This window comes from Ranitomeya imitator, chromosome 6 (assembly GCF_032444005.1).
Source record: "Ranitomeya imitator isolate aRanImi1 chromosome 6, aRanImi1.pri, whole genome shotgun sequence".
NCBI classification, from domain to species: Eukaryota; Metazoa; Chordata; class Amphibia; order Anura; family Dendrobatidae; genus Ranitomeya; species Ranitomeya imitator.
Window position 1 is genome coordinate 530,490,713 of NC_091287.1, and position 19,646 is coordinate 530,510,358.

The window sequence follows — 19,646 nt, forward strand, 5'->3', positions numbered from 1 at the left end:
GTATATAAAGATGTTATCAGTCATTGTACAGGAGAAGGAGGTGAGCTGTGACATCACCTATTGTGAATGGTGGATCCTGTATTATCTACTGTATATAGAGGTGTTATCAGTCATTGTACAGGAGGAGGTGAGCTGTGACATCACCTATTCTGAATGGTGGATCCTGTGTTATCTACTGTATATAGAGGTGTTATCAGTCATTGTACAGGAGGAGGAGGTGAGCTGTGACATCACCTATTGTGAATGGTGGATCCTGTGTTATCTACTGTATATAAAGATGTTATCAGTCATTGTACAGGAGAAGGAGGTGAGCTGTGACATCACCTATTGTGAATGGTGGATACTGTGTTATCTACTGTATATAGAGGTGTTATCAGTCATTGTACAGGAGGAGGTGAGCTGTGACATCACCTATTGTGAATGGTGGATCCTGTGTTATCTACTGTATATAGAGGTGTTATCAGTCATTGTACAGGAGGAGGTGAGCTGTGACATCACCTTTTGTGAATGGTGGATCCTGTGTTATCTACTGTATATAGAGGTGTTATCAGTCATTGTACAGGAGGAGAAGGTGAGCTGTGACATCATCGATTGTGAATGGTGGATCCTGTGTTATCTACTTTATAAAGAGGTGTTATCAGTCATTGTACAGGAGGAGGAGGAGGTGAGCTGTGACATCACCGATTGTGAATGGTGGATCCTGTGTTATCTACTTTATAAAGAGGTGTTATCAGTCATTGTACAGGAGGAGGAGGAGGTGAGCTGTGACATCACCTATTGTGAATGGTGGATGCTGTGTTATCTACTGTGTATAGAGGTGTTATCAGTCATTGTTCAGGAGGAGGAGGTGAGCTGTGACATCACATATTGTAAATGATGGATCCTGTGTTATCTACTTTATATAGAGGTGTTATCAGTCATTGTACAGGAGGAGGAGGTGAGCTGTGACATCACCTATTGTGAATGGTGGATCTTGTGTTATCTACTGTATATAGAGGTGTTATCAGTCATTGCACAGGAGGAGGAGGTGAGCTGTGACATCACCTATTGTGAATGGTGGATCCTGTGTTATCTACTGTATATAGAGGTATTATCAATCATTGTACCAGAGGAGGAGGTGAGCTGTGACATCAACTATTGTGAATGGTGGATCCTGTGTTATCTACTGTATATAGAGGTGTTATCAGTCATTGTACAGGAGGAGGAGGTGAGCTGTGACATCACCTATTGTGAATGGTGGATCTTGTGTTATCTACTGTATATAGAGGTATTATCAATCATTGTACAGGAGGAGGAGGTGAGCTGTGACATCACCTATTGTGAATGGTGGATCCTGTGTTGTCTACTGTGTGTAGAAGTGTTATCAGTCATGGTACAGGAGGAGGAGGTGAGCTGTGACATCACCGATTGTGAATGGTGGATCCTGTGTTATCTACTGTATATAGATGTGTTATCAGTTATTGTACAGGAGGAGGTGAGTTGCAACATCACCTATAATGAATGGTGGATTCTGTGTTATCTACTGTATAAAGAGAGATGTTACCTGTTATTATAATCCTGTCTATGATGATAATGAGACTGCTGTCCCAACCCAAGTCCAACCCTGTACCATACATCAGTGCTGAAAACGACGGTCCGGCTCACTCGCGTCTCCCCATCACCACCACTGGTTGTCTTTTCCCAGGTGAAGTATCCTCAAGAGTCTTAGGTGCTTGACCGATGGTGGGGGTCTCCAAGTTCTGATGGGATGAGGGCTGGGCTCTGAATTGTGTCTGGCGTCATCTGGGCTCTGTATTTTGACTGATGCAGGTCTGGGATTTGGCCTTGACCGGTGTTGTATGATCTGCAGGTCTTGGCCGGTGCAGATCGGGTCCTTGGGTCTTGACCAGCATAGTATGTACTCAAGGCTTGGTTTGGTGCCGTTTGAGTCCTGTTTCCAAGTGTGCCTCAGCCCGCTGCCACACACTTCTTACTGCAGCCTGTTGTCTCGGCTATAGCATCTTCCCTAGTGGACGTCTGTGCCTCTCTCTCTTGGCACCAAACTAACCTCCAGTTTGGCGCACAGATCTCTTATATTCAGGAACTTCGTCATCACTCCTACATGACCAGTTTGGATAGTAGGTCGAAGTCTTCTCGTACCAATGACGCACCGCACTGGGGATTCCCATGATTATTGTCACATTCTCTTACACATATGCCCTGTTAGTAACACATGTCAGTACAATATCCATGGCCCATCTATAGCTGGCCGATACAGAATGACAATCACCTGCCATTTACTGATGTTCCAGGCATGAATAACAAAAACAATTCATTGAATGTAAAAGTTACTTTGCTGGAAACATTTATTTTTATGACGTTGATGTCTTTTCAGTGGCTCCAGGAGCGTTCAATATTAATTCTTTATTCTCTCAGATCTCAGCAGCGTTTGACAACATTGATATCCTGGTTTTCACTGAGTCATCTTTGATTTCACGCCATTGTGTTAGATCGGATTGCTTCCTTCTTTAGAAAGCTTTAAAGTTGGATTAGCACAATTTCTTCAGCTGAAAATTCTAAATCTTCGTGAGCTTCTGTGCTTTACCCTCAAGTTATTCTTCTAATCATATACTTCTAAGTGCAAAAGTTATACTGTACGGTGTGTAATATCCATCCTTAGGATACATAAATAAGAAAGGTCCCATCACAAAAAACACGATGATCTACCACTATGGTCCCACCTCCCAGGAATAAAGTGTAAGGAGATGGACATACTGAAACTTAACTTTTAATAGATTAATAAAATACAGTATGTATAACTAGATAGTGGCCCGATTCTAACACATCGGGTATTCTAGAATATGTATGTACAGTGGGGCAAAAAAGTATTTACTCAGTCAGCAATAGTGCAAGTTCCACCACTTAAAAAGATGAGAGGCGTCTGTAATTTACATCATAGGTAGACCTCAACTATGGGAGACAAACTGAGAAAAAAAAATCCAGAAAATCACATTGTCTGTTTTTTTAACAATTTATTTACATATTATGGTGGAAAATAAGTATTTGGTCAGAAACAAAATTTCATCTCAATACTTTGTAATATATCCTTTGTTGGCAATGACAGAGGTCAAACGTTTTCTGTAAGTCTTCACAAGGTTGCCACACACTGTTGTTGGTATGTTGGCCCATTCCTCCATGCAGATCTCCTCTAGAACAGTGATGTTTTTGGCTTTTCGCTTGGCAACACGGACTTTCAACTCCCTCCAAAGGTTTTCTATAGGGTTGAGATCTGGAGACTGGCTAGGCCACTCCAGGACCTTGAAATGCTTCTTACGAAGCCACTCCTTCGTTGCCCTGGCGGTGTGCTTTGGATCATTGTCATGTTGAAAGACTCAGCCATGTTTCATCTTCAATGCCCTTGCTGATGGAAGGACGTTTGCACGCAAAACCTCACGATACATGGCCCCATTCATTCTTTCATGTACCCGGATCAGTTGTCCTCGCCCCTTTGCAGAGAAACAGCCCCAAAGCATGATGTTTCCACCACCATGCTTTACAGTAGGTATGGTGTTTGATGGATGCAACTCAGTATTCTTTTCCCTCCAAACACGACAAGTTGTGTTTCTACCAAACAGTTCCAGTTTGGTTTCATCAGACCATAGGACATTCTCCCAAAACTCCTCTGGATCATCCAAATGCTCTCTAGCAAACTTCAGACGGGCCCGGACATGTACTGGCTTAAGCAGTGGGACACATCTGGCACTGCAGGATCTGAGTCCATGGTGGCGTAGTGTGTTACTTATGGTAGGCCTTGTTACATTGGTCCCAGCTCTCTGCAGTTCATTCACTAGGTCCCCCCGCGTGGTTCTGGGATTTTTGCTCACCGTTCTTGTGATCATTCTGACCCCACGGGGTGGGATTTTGCGTGGAGCCCCAGATCGAGGGAGATTATCAGTGGTCTTGTATGTCTTCCATTTTCTAATTATTGCTCCCACTGTTGATTTCTTCACTCCAAGCTGGTTGGCTATTGCAGATTCAGTCTTCCCAGCCTGGTGCAGGGCTACAATTTGGTTTCTGGTGTCCTTTGACAGCTCTTTGGTCTTCACCATAGTGGAGTTTGGAGTCAGACTGTTTGAGGGTGTGCACAGGTGTCTTTTTATACTGATAACAAGTTTAAACAGGTGCCATTACTACAGGTAATGAGTGGAGGAAAGAGGAGTCTCTTAAAGAAGAAGTTACAGGTCTGTGAGAGCCAGAAATCTTGATTGTTTGTTTCTGACCAAATACTTATTTTCCACCATAAAATGCAAATAAAATGATAAAAAAACAGAAAAAATGTGATTTTCTGGATTTTTTTTTTCTCAGTTTGTCTCCCATAGTTGAGGTCTACCTATGATGTAAATTACAAACGCCTCTCATCTTTTTAAGTGGTGGAACTTGTACTATTGCTGACTGACTAAATACTTTTTTGCCCCACTGTATGTATATAACAGCCACATAGCACAGTTAGGTCCGTATATATTTGGACAGAGACAACATTTTTCTAATTTTGGTTATAGACATTACCACAATGAATTTTAAACAAAACAATTCAGATGCAGTTGAAGTTCAGACTTTCAGCTTTCATTTGAGGGTATCCACATTAAAACTGGATGAAGGGTTTAGGAGTTTCAGCTCCTTAACATGTGCCACCCTGTTTTTAAAGGGACCAAAAGTAATTGGACAATTGACTCCAGGGCTATTTCATGGACAGGTGTGGGCAATCCCTTCCTTATGTCATTCTCAATTAAGCAGATAAATGGCCTAGAGTTGATTTGAGGTGTGGTGCTTGCATTTGGAAGGTTTTGCTGTGAAGTAAACATGCGGTCAAAGGAGCTCTCCATGCAGGTGAAACAAACCATCCTTAAGCTGCGAAAACAGAAAAAACCCATCTGAGAAATTGCTACAATATTAGGAGTGGCAAAATCTACAGTTTGGTACATCCTGAGAAAGAAAGAAAGCACTGGTGAACTCATCAATGCAAAAAGACCTGGGCGCCCACGGAAGACAACAGTGGTGGATGATCGCAGAATAATCTCCATGGTGAAGAGAAACCCCTTCACAACAGCCAACCAAGAGAACAACACTCTCCAGGAGGTCGGCGTATCAATATCCAAATCTACCATAAAGAGAAGACTGCATGAAAGTAAATACAGAGGGTTCAATGCATGGTGCAAGCCACTCATAAGCATCAAGAATAAAAAGGCAAGACTGGACTTTGCTAAAAAACATCTGAAAAAGCCAGCACAGTTCTGGAAGAACATTCTTTGGACAGATGAAACCAAGATCAACCTCTACTAGAATGATGGAAAGAGAAAAGTATAGCGAAGGCGAGGTACAGCTCATGATCCAAAGCATACCACATCATCTGTAAAACACGGCGGAGGCAGTGTGATGGCGCGGGCATGCATGGCTGCCAGTGGCACTGGGTCACTAGTGTTTATTGATGATGTGACACAGGACAGAAGCAGCTGAATGAATTCTGAGGTATTCAGAGACATACTGTGTGCTCAGATCCAGCCAAACGCAGCAAAACTGATTGGTCATCATTTCATACTACAGATGGACAATGACCCAAAACATAAAGCCAAAGCAACCCAGGAGTTTATTCAAGCAAAGAAGTGAATTCTTGAATGGCCAAGTCAGTCACCTGATCTCAACCCAATTGAGCATGCATTTCACTTGTTAAAGACTAAACTTCAGATAGAAAGGCCCACAAACAAACAGCAACTGAAAACCACTGCAGTGAGGGCCTGGCAGAGCATCAAAAAGGAGGAAACACAGTGTCTGGCGATGTTCATGAGTTCAAGACTTCAGGCAGTCATTGCCAACAAAGGGTTTTCCACCAAGTACTAAAAATGAACAATTTATTTAAAATTATTTAATCTGTCCAATTACTTTTGGTCCCTTTAAAAATAGGGTGGCACATGTTAAAGAGCTGAAACTCCTAAACCCTTCATGCAATTTTAATGTGGATACCCTCAAATGAAAGCTGAAAGTCTGAACTTCAACTGCATCTGAATTGTTTTGTTTAAAATTCATTGTGGTAATGTCTATAACCAAAATTCAAAAAATGTTGTCTCTGTCCAAATATATATGGACCTAACTGTATATAGCACAGGCCACGTAGTATATAGGAGCCATGTAGTATATAGCAGACAAATACTACGTGGCCTGTGCTATATACTATGTGGCTGCTATATACATACATACATATTGTAGAATACCTGATGCGTTAATACAGGCCACGCAGTAAATAACACAGCCCAAATAGTATATAACACAGCCCATGCAGTATATAGCAGCCACGCAGTATATAACACAGGCGACGTAGTATATAACACAGGCCATGCAGTATATAACAGTGGCCACATAATATATAGCACAGGCTACGCAGTACATAACTAACACTGGCCATGTAGTATATAGCAGTTTAGTATATAGTAGCCACGCGGTATATAACGCAGTATATAACGGTATATAACGCTGGGAGCATCACTCTGTCCGAAGCCTTTATAGACTGCGCAAGCGCAAGTGCCGGCGCAGTCTGGACCCCACAGAGTGACGCAGCCCAGGAGATCGCGGTATGCGTAAGCACTGAACGCACACCGCGATCTCCAACGGAGAAGCAGGGACGTGCCAGGAGGGTGAGTATGCTATGTTCACCTGTCCCGTTCCAGTGCTGCGTGCCGCTCCGTCTTCCTGGTCCTCTGCCTGTGACGTTCAGTTCAGAGGGTGCAATGATGCGCTTAATGCGCGCCGCCCTCTGACTGAACAGTCACAGCCAGAGGACCCCAGCACTGGATAAGGGCCAGGTGACTATAGCAAGTGTCGGGGGCCTGTGCTAGCGGCGACTCCGGCACCTTACCCCCACAGCGCGCCGGTGTCCCCGCCTGCTCAGAGGCCCCCCAGCACTCAGCACCCAGCGACGATAGGTGAGTCTGTTATTTTTTTTTTTATATATCGCAGCAGCATATGGGGCATATAATACTATGGAGCATCTTATGGGGCCATCAACATTTATGGAGCAGTATACGGGTCATATACTATGGAGCATCTTATGGTGGCCATCAACCATAATGCAGCAGCATATGAGGCATATACTATGGAGCATCTTATGGTGGCCATCAACCATAATGGTGCAGCATATGAGGCATATACTATGGAGCATCTTATGGTGGCCATCAACCATAATGCAGCAGCATATGAGGCATACACTATGGAGCATCTTATGGGGGCCATCAACCATAATGGAGCAGCATATGAGGCATATACTATGGAGCATCTTATGGGGGCCATCAACCTTTATGGAGCAGCGTATGGGGCATATGGATGGGAGCAGCAAATTACAGAACGGTGGCGCAGGATGGGAGCAGCACATTACAGAACTGTGGCGCAGGATGGGAGCAGCACATGACAGAATAGAGCAGCACATGACAGAACGGGGGTGCAGGATGGCAGCAGCACATGACAGAAAGGTGGTGCAGGATGGAAGCAGCACATGACAGAACGGGGGTGCTAGAATGGGAGCAGCACATTACAGAACGGGGGTGCAGGATGGGAGCAACAAATGACAGAATGGAGGCTCAGGATGGGTGCAGCACATGTCAGAATGGGGGCGCAGGAGGGGAGCAGCACATGACAGAACGGGGGAGCAAGATGGCAGCGGCACATGACAGGATGGGAGCAGCACATAACAGGATGGCGGCACAAGATAGGAGCAGCACATGGCAGGATAAGGGCGCAGGATGGGAGCAGCACGTGACAGGATGGGGGCGCAGGATGAGAGCAGCACATGAAAGGATGGGGCGAGGCGCAGGATGGGAGCAGCACATGACAGCATGTGGGTGCACGATGCAAGCACTACATGACAGGATGAGGGCGCAGGATGGGAGCAGCACATGACAGCATGGGGGTGCAGGATGGGAGCACCACATGACAGCATGGGGGCGCAGGATGGGAGCACATGACAGAATGAGGGCTCAGGAAGAGAGTAGCACATGACAGGATGGGGGCGCATGATGGTAGCAGCACATGACAGGATTGGGGTGGAGTATGGGAGCACCACATGACAGGATTGGGGTACAGGATGGGAGCACGTGACAGGATGAGTGCTCAGGAAGACAGTAGCACATCACAAGATGGAGGCACACAAAACAAGATGGGGGCTGCACATGACAGGATGGGGGCGCAAGATGGTAGCAGCACATGACAAGATTAGGGCGCAGGATGGAAGCAACACATACCAGGATGGAGACCATATACCAATATAAATGCTCTCCACCCGGGCATAGAACGGGTTCAATAGCTAGTAGTATATAGCAGTGTGGGTACATATCAGAGTTAAAAAAAGATAATTAAACTAAAAAATAGTTATATACTCACCCGCTGGGATCCAGCGAAGCTGTCCCTATGCGCGCGGCTGCCGCCATCTTCCGTTCCCAGGATGCATTGTGAAATTACCCAGATGACTTACCGTCTTACGAGACCGGTAAGTCTTCTGGGTAATTTCGCAAAACATCTCTGGGAACGGAAGATGGCGGCAGCTGTGAGCGCATCGTCATACTACGGAAGGTGAGCATAGCAGGTCTTTTGTTTTTTTCTTATTATTTTTAACATTAGATCTTTTTACTACTGATGCTGCATAGGCAGCATCAATAGTAAAAACTTGGTCACACAGGGTTAATAGCAGCAGTTACGGAGTGCGGTACCTGTGGCCCGTTACCGCTGGCATTAACCCTGTGTGAGCATTGAGTCGAGGGGAGTATGCGGGCGCCGGACACTGACTGCAGGGGAGTAGGGAGGGACTAATCGGACTGTGCCCTTCGCTGATTGGTAGCGGCAGCCATGACAGGCAGCTGGCGAGACCAATCAGCGACGCGGGATTTCCGTGACGGAAGTTGCCGACAGACAGAAAGACAGACGGAAGTACCCCTTAGACAATTATATATATAGATATCACAGAAAATAAAAAAAGAGAAGAGAGCAATCCATATTATGTAACTATTGTCTCCCTTGGGTATGGAGGATATTGACTCCTGATTGGAGGCGGACAGGCATTATACCCACGCTTTTCTCATCAAACTGTAAGATACTGTATATACTCGAGTATAAGACGACCTGAGTATGAGCCCAGGCACCTAATTTTGCCACAAAAAAACTGGGAAAACTTATTGACTCTAGTATAATCCAGGTATCCATTGTCCCCTCATCCCTATCTTGCATGCATGGCTCCCCATCCCAGTCCTTGTATGCATGGCTCCCTCATTCCTGTCCTTGTATGCATGGCTCCCCCGTCCCAGTCCTTATATGCATTGCTCCCCGTCCATGTCCTTGTATGCATGGCTCCTCCGTCCCAGTCCTTGTATGCATGGCTCCCCCGTCCCAGTCCTTGCATGCATGGCTCCCCCGTCCCAGTCCTTGTATGCATTGCTCCTCCGTCCCAGTCCTTGTATGCATGGCTCCCCCGTCCCAGTCCTTGCATGCATGGCTCCCCCGTCCCTGTCCTTGCATGCATGGCTCCCCCGTCCAATTCCTTGTATGCATGACTCCCCATGCCTGTCCTTGTATGCATGGGTCCCGCGTCCATGTCCTTGTATGCATGGCTCCTTATCCCCTATTCTCGTATGCATGGTTCCTATAAAAAAAGCAAACACATCATACTTACCTTCTGTGCGCGTCCTCGCTGCATCTCGTTCCGGCGCCAGCAGCTCTTCCTGCCGAGCGATCACGTTGCCCCGCTCATTAAGGTAATGAATATGCATTCCATGCTTATAGGGGTGGAGACGGGTGAATATTCAATACCTTAATGAGCAGGGCCACAAGATCGCTCGGCCGGAAGAGATGGTGGTGCTGGAACCAAGATGAGATGTAGCGAGGGCGTGCAGGGAAGGTAAGTAGGATGTGTGCCGGCTCCTGCCTCCGTGACCCGCTGCTCCGCCGCTCCCTCTCCCGCGCCGTCTTTCTGGGACAATGACTCGTGTCTAAGCTGAGGTGGGTGTTTTCAGCACAAAAAAATGTGTTGAAAAACTCAGCTTATACATGAGTATATACAGAAAGTCCTTTTCAGATATATGACTATATATCAGTATGTTCTCCTGAGGAACCAAATAATGTGGAAACGCGTTGAGATTATACATGCTGAAGTTATCTATATGTGGTGCATTTGAACTGGGGGCATTTTTTTCTGTTGTTTTAAAGGGATATGAGCAATTTTTGCCACAGGTGGTAACTCGGCGACATGGCTACTAAATAAGTTTCCTGATGTGCATATAAATAGGGTATTATCCAGTGGAAACATGTACTATAAAAAGGGTGGAATTTAACCACCAATGTAGCTAAGGAATTATTATATGAGAATACCTCTTGTGCCATATGTTGTCTATTGGACTTATTTATGAGTGATATATTTGAACTGGGACACACTGCTTTGTGTATTAGCTTGGCTAATACTTTGACTTGGCTCCTTGGTCATTATTCCTCCCCCATGGGGTATACAGGAATATGATGTTACTTGATAGGAATATATAATGAAGGGATGGAGTTTAAATGGTGATTTTTTTTAATATATGGGAGCACCTTCAGTGTTATATGAACCCTGTTTTGTAGGGGAATTTCTGAGGTTTGGGGAGATCTATGTATGCTATCCCTATCTATAGCTGATGAATGGGTATAACCCCCCCTTCTCTAAAGCCATTATTCCCCTAGATATTTTGGGATATGTGCAATATCTGCCTATATAATCGAACATCTATTGAATCTGTGATCTTTTTTTCCTTGGCTGAAACCCTTCTGATATATTTCACGTACCACATGGTGTATCAGAATTAGGGTATTATTTTGACCTGATCACCTTATAGACAACTCTTTCCACCCTGTGCTTTCCTATAGGGTTGTCTAGGGAGAGTGAGGGCTAGCCACCGATGAGTGGGGGTGCCACTACGCAGGACTAAGGGTGCCAACCTCCACTGGTAGGGAGGGAGACAATAGTTATATACCGTAATAGGGATTGCTCTCTCTTCTTGTCTCATAGATAATACAGATCTTTTTGTCTTGGGTTTTTTTTTAGTCTCTTTGATGTTGTTATACATATTTTATTAACAAATTAAAAATTAAGTTTTACTAAAAGATATTTATAATTTCCATAGTGGCAAACTAGCTCCGCTAGAAGGAAAAAGGATGCAGAACTGTGAGTTGAGGACAGGACTTTTATTTACTGGACTGTTACTGTCTGTTGACTGGTGGTCTCCGTCATTGAACTTTACACCATCTGGTCTTGGCCAGTTGAAGTCCCGGGCATCATGCAAACTGCAAGGGCGTAGCGCCCTCATATACAAAGTCCACACACCGAGCCAGGACCCCCATCTTCATGTAACCTCGCCCATGACTACAGCCCCGCGCCACATACTAAAGCCCTCACCAATAATGTCTCTCCTAGTAATAGAGAAGTAGGTGTCCTTGTTAAAGAGATCTTCCACTTTGATAAAATCCCTGACAGGTTCCTTGATAATAAGATGATCCCCAATGATCATGCTGATCTGTATGGAAACCTGACAGTAAAGGTACCTTCACACTGAACAACTTAACAACGATATCGCTAGCGATCCGTGACGTTGCAGCGTCCTGGATAGCGATATCGTTGTGTTTGACAGGCAGCAGCGATCTGGATCCTGCTGTGACATCGTTGGTCGGAGCAGAAAGGCCAGAACTTTATTTCGTCGCCGATTCAGCGATGTCTTCACTGGTAACCAGGGTAAACATCGGGTTACTAAGCGCAGGGCCGCGCTTAGTAACCCGATGTTTACCCTGGTTACCAGTGTAAATGTAAAAAAAAACAAACACTACATACTGACATTCCGGTGTCTGTCCCCCGGCGCTCTGCTTCTCTGTACTGTGTAAGCGCCGGCTGGCCGTAAAGCAGAGCCATAAGATGCTCCATACAGACACTTGCCCCATTTGCTATTGCTGCGATAAAAAAAATCACATACTCACCTATCCGTCGCTCAGGCCCCCGGCACTTTCAATATTCACCTGACTTCGTTTCGGCGCCGCTCCATCTTCAGCACTGACGTTCAGGCAGAGGGCGCGCACTAACCACGTCACCATGCCCTCTGACCTGAGCGTCACTGCAGAAGACGCTGAAGAGACAGAACGGCGGCTGGAACGAGGAGGTGAATATCGCACAGCGCAGCGCTCCCCTCCCCGTTATACTCACCTGCTCCTGGCGCTGTGCAGTCCCTGCTTCCCTGCTGCTGTTTCTTCCTCTACTGAGGTCACCGTTACCGCTCATTACATTTAAATTAAAAGGGGTCTGAATAATTTCCGTACCCACTGTAAAGTGCACAGAGAATTGTTTCACATTGCAGTGCGCATATAAATTATTTTTTACATTATTTAAGTGCTTTTTCAGGTGGTTTGCAGGCAGAATCCACCTGAAAAAGATATCATGTGCTCATACCCTAAGGTTAAGCTGACACACAGTTTTTTTTACATGGATTTTTAAGCAGATCTGCAGCCAAACATTCTGTGAACATACTCATTCATGTCCAGCCAGAAGAACCAAATTATCATATTATTGTGGTAGATTTGGTGCTGTTGCTATCCAGATCACATCTAGTTTTATGGTTTAGGGCAGTAATAATCTGCACCAATGTGTATACATATTCCATATACCGTATGTCATGCTATATGCTGTTGTGATCAAAATTATTTAGAGCATCACTTCAGCATTTTTTTCAGCACTGGAGTGGTGCTTCTAATGTAAGGTCCCTGCCCAGGGTCTTAGATTTAGTCACCTCCGTCTTCACCTTCCATCGGCACCGCTCCTGTCCTGTGGCACCATCTTGTGACTGCAACGTCTGACTGGCCAGAAGACAGAAGTCATGGGAACAAGCTCTCAATGTAAGTCTATGAGAGCCAGAACGAGGTTTCAGTTTGCACTGTAAGGCGTATAGCTGTTGCTCAGTGCTACCTACAGTGAAGCATGGTGGTGGCTTAGTGATGTCTACAGTGAAGCGTGGTGGTGGCTCATTGATGTCTACACTTAAGCATGGTGGTGGCTCAGTATTACCTACAGTGAAGCATGGCGATGGCTCGGTGTTACCTATAGTGAAGTGTGGTGGTGGCTCAGTGTTACCTACACTGAAGCATGGTGGTGTGGTGGTAGCTCAGTGTTACCTACAGTGAAGCATGGTGGTAACCCAGTGTTTTCAACAGTGAAGCATGGCAATGGCTCGGTGATGCTTACATTGAAGCATGGCAGTGGTTCTGTGATGGCTACAATAAAACTTAGTGGTGACTCGGTGATGCTTTCAATGAAGCATGGTGATGCCTACAGTGAAGCATGGCAGTGTTTCAGTGATGTCTACTATGAAGCCTGGCGATGACTCGGAGATGCCTATAGTAAAGCATGGCATTGACTTGGTGATGCCTACAATCAGGGCCGGACTGGCCATCGGGCAGTTCTGGCAAATGCCAGAAGGGCCAGTGGCAGTAGTGGGCCGCTTGAGTGTGCCGCTGTCGGCACACTTTCCCCGCTGTCGGCACACTCCCGGCCCCGCATTCAACTATACAGGCGTCATAGACGCCTGTACAGTTGAATGCAATGATGGAGGAGAGAGAGCGTCTGCTGTCGCTCTCTCTCCCATCATTTCCCACTCTGCCTGCCGCTGACACTGCGGGTGCGCGATGACGTCATATCATCGCGCACCTGCTGTGTGACCGGACGGGCAGAATGCAGCTGCTGAGACCGGAGGCTGGAGCAGCGCAGGGCAAGAGGAAAGGTGAGTAGAGTGGTTTTTTTTCTCATTATTATTATATATCAATGCGTGATAGCTGGATTGTGGGGCTTTTGGGGGGGGGGGGGGGGGCTGCATTACATTCTATGGGGCTGGGCTGCATTATATTGTATGGTGGCTGTGCTGTATTACATCCTATATGAACTGGCTGCATTACATTCTATGGGGCTGTGCTGTATTACATTCTATGGGGGCTGTGCTGCATTACATTCTATGGGGCTGTGCTGCATTACATCCTATGTGAACTGGCTGCATTACATTCTATGGGGCTGTGCTGTATTACATTCTATGGGGCTGTGCTGTATTACATTCTATGGGGGCTGTGCTGCATTACATTCTATGGGGCTGGCTGCATTATATTGTATGGTGGCTGTACTGCATTATATCCTATGGGAACTGGCTGCATTACATTCTATGGGGCTGTGCTGTATTACATTCTATGGGGCTGTGCTGTATTACATTCTATGGGGGCTGTGCTGCATTACATTCTATGGGGACTGGCTGCATTATATTGTATGGGGCAGGGCTGCATTATATTCTATGGGGCTGTGCTGTATTACATTCTATGGGGCTGGGCTGCATTACATTCTATGGGGCTGTGCTGCATTACATTCTATGGGGACTGTGCTGCATTACATTCTATGGGGGCTGTGCTGTATTACATTCTATGGGAGCTGTGCTGCATTACATTCTATGGGGCTGGGCTGTATTACACTCTATGGGGCTGTGCTGCATTACATTCTATGGGGGCTGTGCTGCATTACATTCTATGGGGGCTGTGCTGTATTACATTCTATGGGGGCTGTGCTGCATTACATTCTATGGGAACTGGCTGCATTACATTCTATGGGGACTGAGCTGTAATGCTGGATACAGCTGTAATTATATGTTATATAGTCGTGTTACACTCCCCTCACTTCTTGTAACCTACAAGTGTACAAAGATATTATACAGTCACCATGTGACAAGTGAGCCTGTGTGACTTCAAATGCCAGGGCTGAATTTTAGTCCCAGTCCGGCCCTGCCTACAATGAAGCTTAGTGGTGGCTTGGTGATACTCTTGGGCTGTTTTGCACCAGAACCAGTAGTGTATAGAGGGAAACATGGATTCAATCAAATATCAGAAAATCCTAGGAGAAAGCATCATGACTTCTCTGAGTAATCTGAAGCTTGGATGACATTGCACCATCTAAGGCTTCTTTCACACTACCGTTGGCATTGTCCCGTCCTGATGCGTCAGGAAGACGTGCCGACGGATGTCGATAAAATAGTGATATAACGGAGGGAACGCATCCAGTGTTATGACTGATGCGTTAGCTGAGCTTTTCCAGTGTAGATATGGGACTTGGTATTCCGGGGATGAGATAGAGAGAGAGATTTTACCTGCCTTGAAAATCCTTACGGGCATGCTCAGAGGGAAAAAACTTGATACGTCGCTGGATTCCTGTGTGTGACGGTCAGTGACGGATCCTGCGTCTATAGGCTTCCATTATAGCCAACGACGGACAGCGCAGGACCCGTCGCTGACCGATTTTCCGACGTGCAGAAAAAACGTTCCTCCGAACGTTTTCTCTCCACGACGGACCGCTATTTTCTGACGGATCCAGTGCACGACGGATGAAACGGATGGCCATCCGTCACAATCCGTTGCTAATACAAGTCTATGGGAAAATGCAGGATCCTGCAAATTTTTTTGCAGGATCCTGCATTTTCAAAAATCGACGGATTTTGACATGAGACAAAAGATGGAAGTGTGAAAGAGGCCTAACAGGATAATGATGCCAAATATATCTCAAGGTCCAACAAGGCTTGGTTTCAGAAAAAGACCTAGAAGATCATGGAATGGCCATCACAGTGCCCTGACTTAAACCCTAGATAAAATCTTTGGTGGGATTTGAAGAAGGCTGTTGAAGCAAGAATATTCGTGACCTGGAGGCCATTGCCCATGAGGAATGGGCTAAGATTCCTCAGGAATGTTGACAGAAGCTGGTGTCTGGCTATGTATCACTTTTGCAGCCAATCATAATAGCCAGAGGAGCTCTAATAAGTAATAAAGACATTTGCTATGGAGGGGGTGAATAATTTTGACACTACAGTAGTCAGTAAAAGTGGCAATTTGCACTGAATTTGTAGAAACCAATTATTATATTAGTCTTGTTGATCCATTTACATTGCTCTTGTGTGTTAATTTATTGCAAACAGCATTACGTTTGTACAGTTTTTTCTATTAAACCTAAAGGTACCTTCACACTGAGCGACGCTGCAGCGATACCGACAACGATGTCGATCGCTGCAGCGTCGCTGTTTGGTCACTGAAGAGCTGTCACACAGACAGCTCTCCAGCGACCAACGATGCCGGTAAGCAGGGTAAACATCGGGTTACTAAGCGCAGGGCCGCGCTTAGTAACCCGATGTTTACCCTGGTTACCAGGGTAAAATTAAAAAAAACAAACACTACATACTTACCTTCCGTTGTCTGTCCCCCGGCGTTCTACTTCTCTGCGCTGTGTAAGCACAGCGGCCGGAAAGCACAGCGGTGACGTCACCACTGTGCTTTCCGGCTGGCCGGCGCTCACAGCCAGTACAGAGAAGCACAGCGCCGGGGACAGACAGCGGAAGGTAAGTATGTAGTGTTTGTTTTTTTTAACTTTTACGCTGGTAACCAGTGTAAACATCGGGTTACTAAGCGCGGCCCTGCGCTTAGTAACACGATGTTTACCCTGGTTACCAGTGAAGACATCGCTGAATCGGCGTCACACACGCCGATTCAGCGATGTCTGCAGGGAGTCCAGCGACGAAATAAAGTTCTGGACTTTGCAGCGACCAGCGATGTCACAGCAGGATCCTGATCGCTGCTGCCTGTCAAACTGAATGATATCGCTATCCAGGACGCTGCAACGTCACGGATCGCTAGCGATATCATTCAGTGTGAAGGTACCTCTAGTTGCAATGGAAAGTGAATAATTCGGATTGCAACTGTAAACTCTCATGGCTTTTATGAAATGATCATACCGGGATCAAAGAGTATTTCAGAAATGGTGTTGACAATTCTATATAATATAAAAGGTTCTTGTTGAACAGTCGGTGCAGCAGAACATTTGGGTTTTCCATGAACTGACGAGACAGACAATGCCTTTTTTAATCCTGTTACCTGGTGGAGCATTAGGCTGCAGGCTGTGACGAATCATCCTTTCTAGAGACTGAAGCCTCTGGTTCATCTGCTCTAAAGCTGTGCTCTGTTCCTGCTGGTTTGCTATAAGCATCTGTAATGACTGTGAACTTTCTGAACTTGGAGACTGAAGTATCAGCCTGGTAAGAAAACAAAGCAAAAGGGATCTTAGAAGCTCAGTCTTCATCTCTCATAGGAAACCTCCTGACCTTTAAGAGCTGTGCCACTTGAAGAAGAATATGAGGGTAAAAATAGTTCAGGCTCATGCTAGTTACCGTTCTCCGCAGATCAGGCAGTCGGCTCTGTACAGATCAATGTTATTGTAAAAACTTTCCACAATCCTATACTGCCAACCTACTAGGTACATACAGTATTACCGCCACCATACCAGAAATATGTGACTGCATTACAATAATGACCTCAGGTACAAAGCTTATCACTATGGGTATTTGGGGTTTGTCTGATGGTTAGATACACAGGAAAGATATATATCTTTGTGCCGTGTTAGGCCATGTTCACACAGTGCGTTTTTTACTGCGGAACCGCAGCGGTTTTGCCGCTGCGGTTCCGCAGCTGTTTTCCATGCAGGGTACATAACAATGTAACCCTATGGAAAACAGTCACTGCTGTGCACATGATCCGGAATTTCGTTTAAAAAGCCGCGCAGAATAGCTGCGGCAAAAAAGAAGGAGCATGTCACTTCTTTTTCCTGAACCGCAGCGGTTCTGCACCCATAGACCTCCATTGTGAGGTCAAAACCGCAGTAAAACCCGCAGATCAAAAATATATCTGCGGGTTTTACTGCGATTTGATGTGCAGAACCGCTGCAGCAGGAAGTGCGGGGGAGCGGGCGGAAGTGCGTGGGCGGAGTGTGGCTGCCCCCCCGTGCTCCGATCCCGCCCCCGTGCTCCGATGCCCCCCCTCGTGCTCCGATGCCCCCCCCCAGTGCTCCGATGCCCCCCCCCCGTGCCCTAATCTCCCCCCTTATACTTACCCGGCATCCCGGTGTCCGTCCGGCCGTCTTCTCCCTGGGCGCCGCCATCTTGCAAAATGGCGGGCGCATGCGCAGTGCGCCCGCCGAATCTGCCAGCAGGCAGATTCGCTCCAAAGTGCATTTTGATCACTGAGATATAACCTATCTCAGTGATCAAAATAAAAAAATAGTAAATGACACCCCCCCACTTTGTCACCCCCATTGGTAGGGACAATAAAAAAATTAAGAATTTTTTTTTTTTTTCACTAAGGTTAGAATAGGGGTAGGGGTAGGGTTAGGGTTAGGGGTAGGGGTAGGGTTAGGGGTAGGGTTAGGGTTAGGGTTAGAAAACTGCATAAAAAAAAAGGATCAAAAAACGCATCAAAAAAGGACAAAAAAGGACCAAAAAAAGGACCTGCGTTTTCTGCCAAGAGCTGCAGTTTTTTAAAAAAACAGTCCTGAAAAAAAAAAGGATGGAAATCCTGAACGTGTGAACATACCCTTAGCCAGTAGATAGAAAAATATTTAGAATTGAGAGTCCTCAGTGGTTGATACCTTTTAATGGATAATGGCCACAGTTAGAGCAATCTAGGATAAAGGTGCAGCACGAGAAAAGTCCAAGAGAAGAGATTATCATAAAGACACATGGTACTTAGTATTCCGTCACTGGGTAAATATAACAGTATATTATTTTATTTTGCAATTTCAATTTCTAGATTTTATTAGCATCCATTTTTAATTTGTTATGCTTTGTTTCTTTTTTTTCTTCACCTTCTTCCAGGAGCCAGATGAGGGGCTTGTTTTTTTTGTATGGCAATTTGTAGTTTTCAGTGACATCTTTAACATCTTTAACTTTTTCATAGCATTTGTCGAAAAATTCCAATGTGGGAAATGGAGAAAAAAAATGCAATTCCGACACTGTTTTTTAATTTAATTTTTACAAAATGTATTATGCGCGTCAGAACTTTTTTATTAAAAAAAAAGGATTGATTTTTGGCACCAACTTATGAGACCCTGCAAAACGATCTGGATAAGATGACTGAATGGGCAAACATTTGGCAAATGAGGTTTAATGTAGATAAATGTATAGTAATGCACCTAGAACAGAGTAATCCTATTGTTGTATATTCATTAAGATGAAAGAATACTCGGGACTACAGAACAGAAGAAGGACGTGGGATTCTGGTTACAAGTAAGCTGAGCAGCAGCACTCAATGTCAAGCAGCAGCCACAAAAGCAAACAAGATTTTAGGATGTACAAAAAAGAGAGATAAAATCCCACGATCCCAACGTATTGTTACCCCTTATAAATCACTGGTGAGGCCACATCTATAATACGGGATCCAGTTTTGGGCTCCACATTTTAACCTCTTTCTGACCTCGGACGGGATAGTATGTCCTAGAGACCTCTATGGTTACTGATCACTGGTGGCTGTGAGCACCACCTTGTGGTCGGCGCTTACAGCACACCTCCATTTCTGCTACATAGCAGCGATCAGCAGGTCGCTGCTATGTAGCAGAGGCGATCAAGTTGTGCCTGCTTCTAGCCTCCCATGGAGGCTATTGAAGCATGGCAAAAGTTAAAAAAAAAAAGTTAAAAAAATGTGAAAAAAATAAAAAAAATATAAAAGTTTAAATCACCCCCCTTTCGCCCCAATCAAAATAAATCAATTAAAAAAAAATCTAATCT

The 19,646-nt window shown here is 45.4% G+C and overlaps 1 protein-coding gene across 1 annotated transcript in view; it reads right to left on the bottom strand.

The window, feature by feature from the left end:
* The window catches only part of LOC138641512 (transient receptor potential channel pyrexia-like), a 243,104-nt gene that overhangs the window by 10,425 nt on the left and 213,033 nt on the right, over window positions 1-19,646 (bottom strand). Inside the window, exon 19 of the mRNA XM_069728992.1 lies at window positions 16,966-17,123. Within this exon, the coding sequence (XP_069585093.1) occupies window positions 16,966-17,123 (158 nt within the window). The remainder of the gene's footprint in view (window positions 1-16,965; window positions 17,124-19,646) is intronic.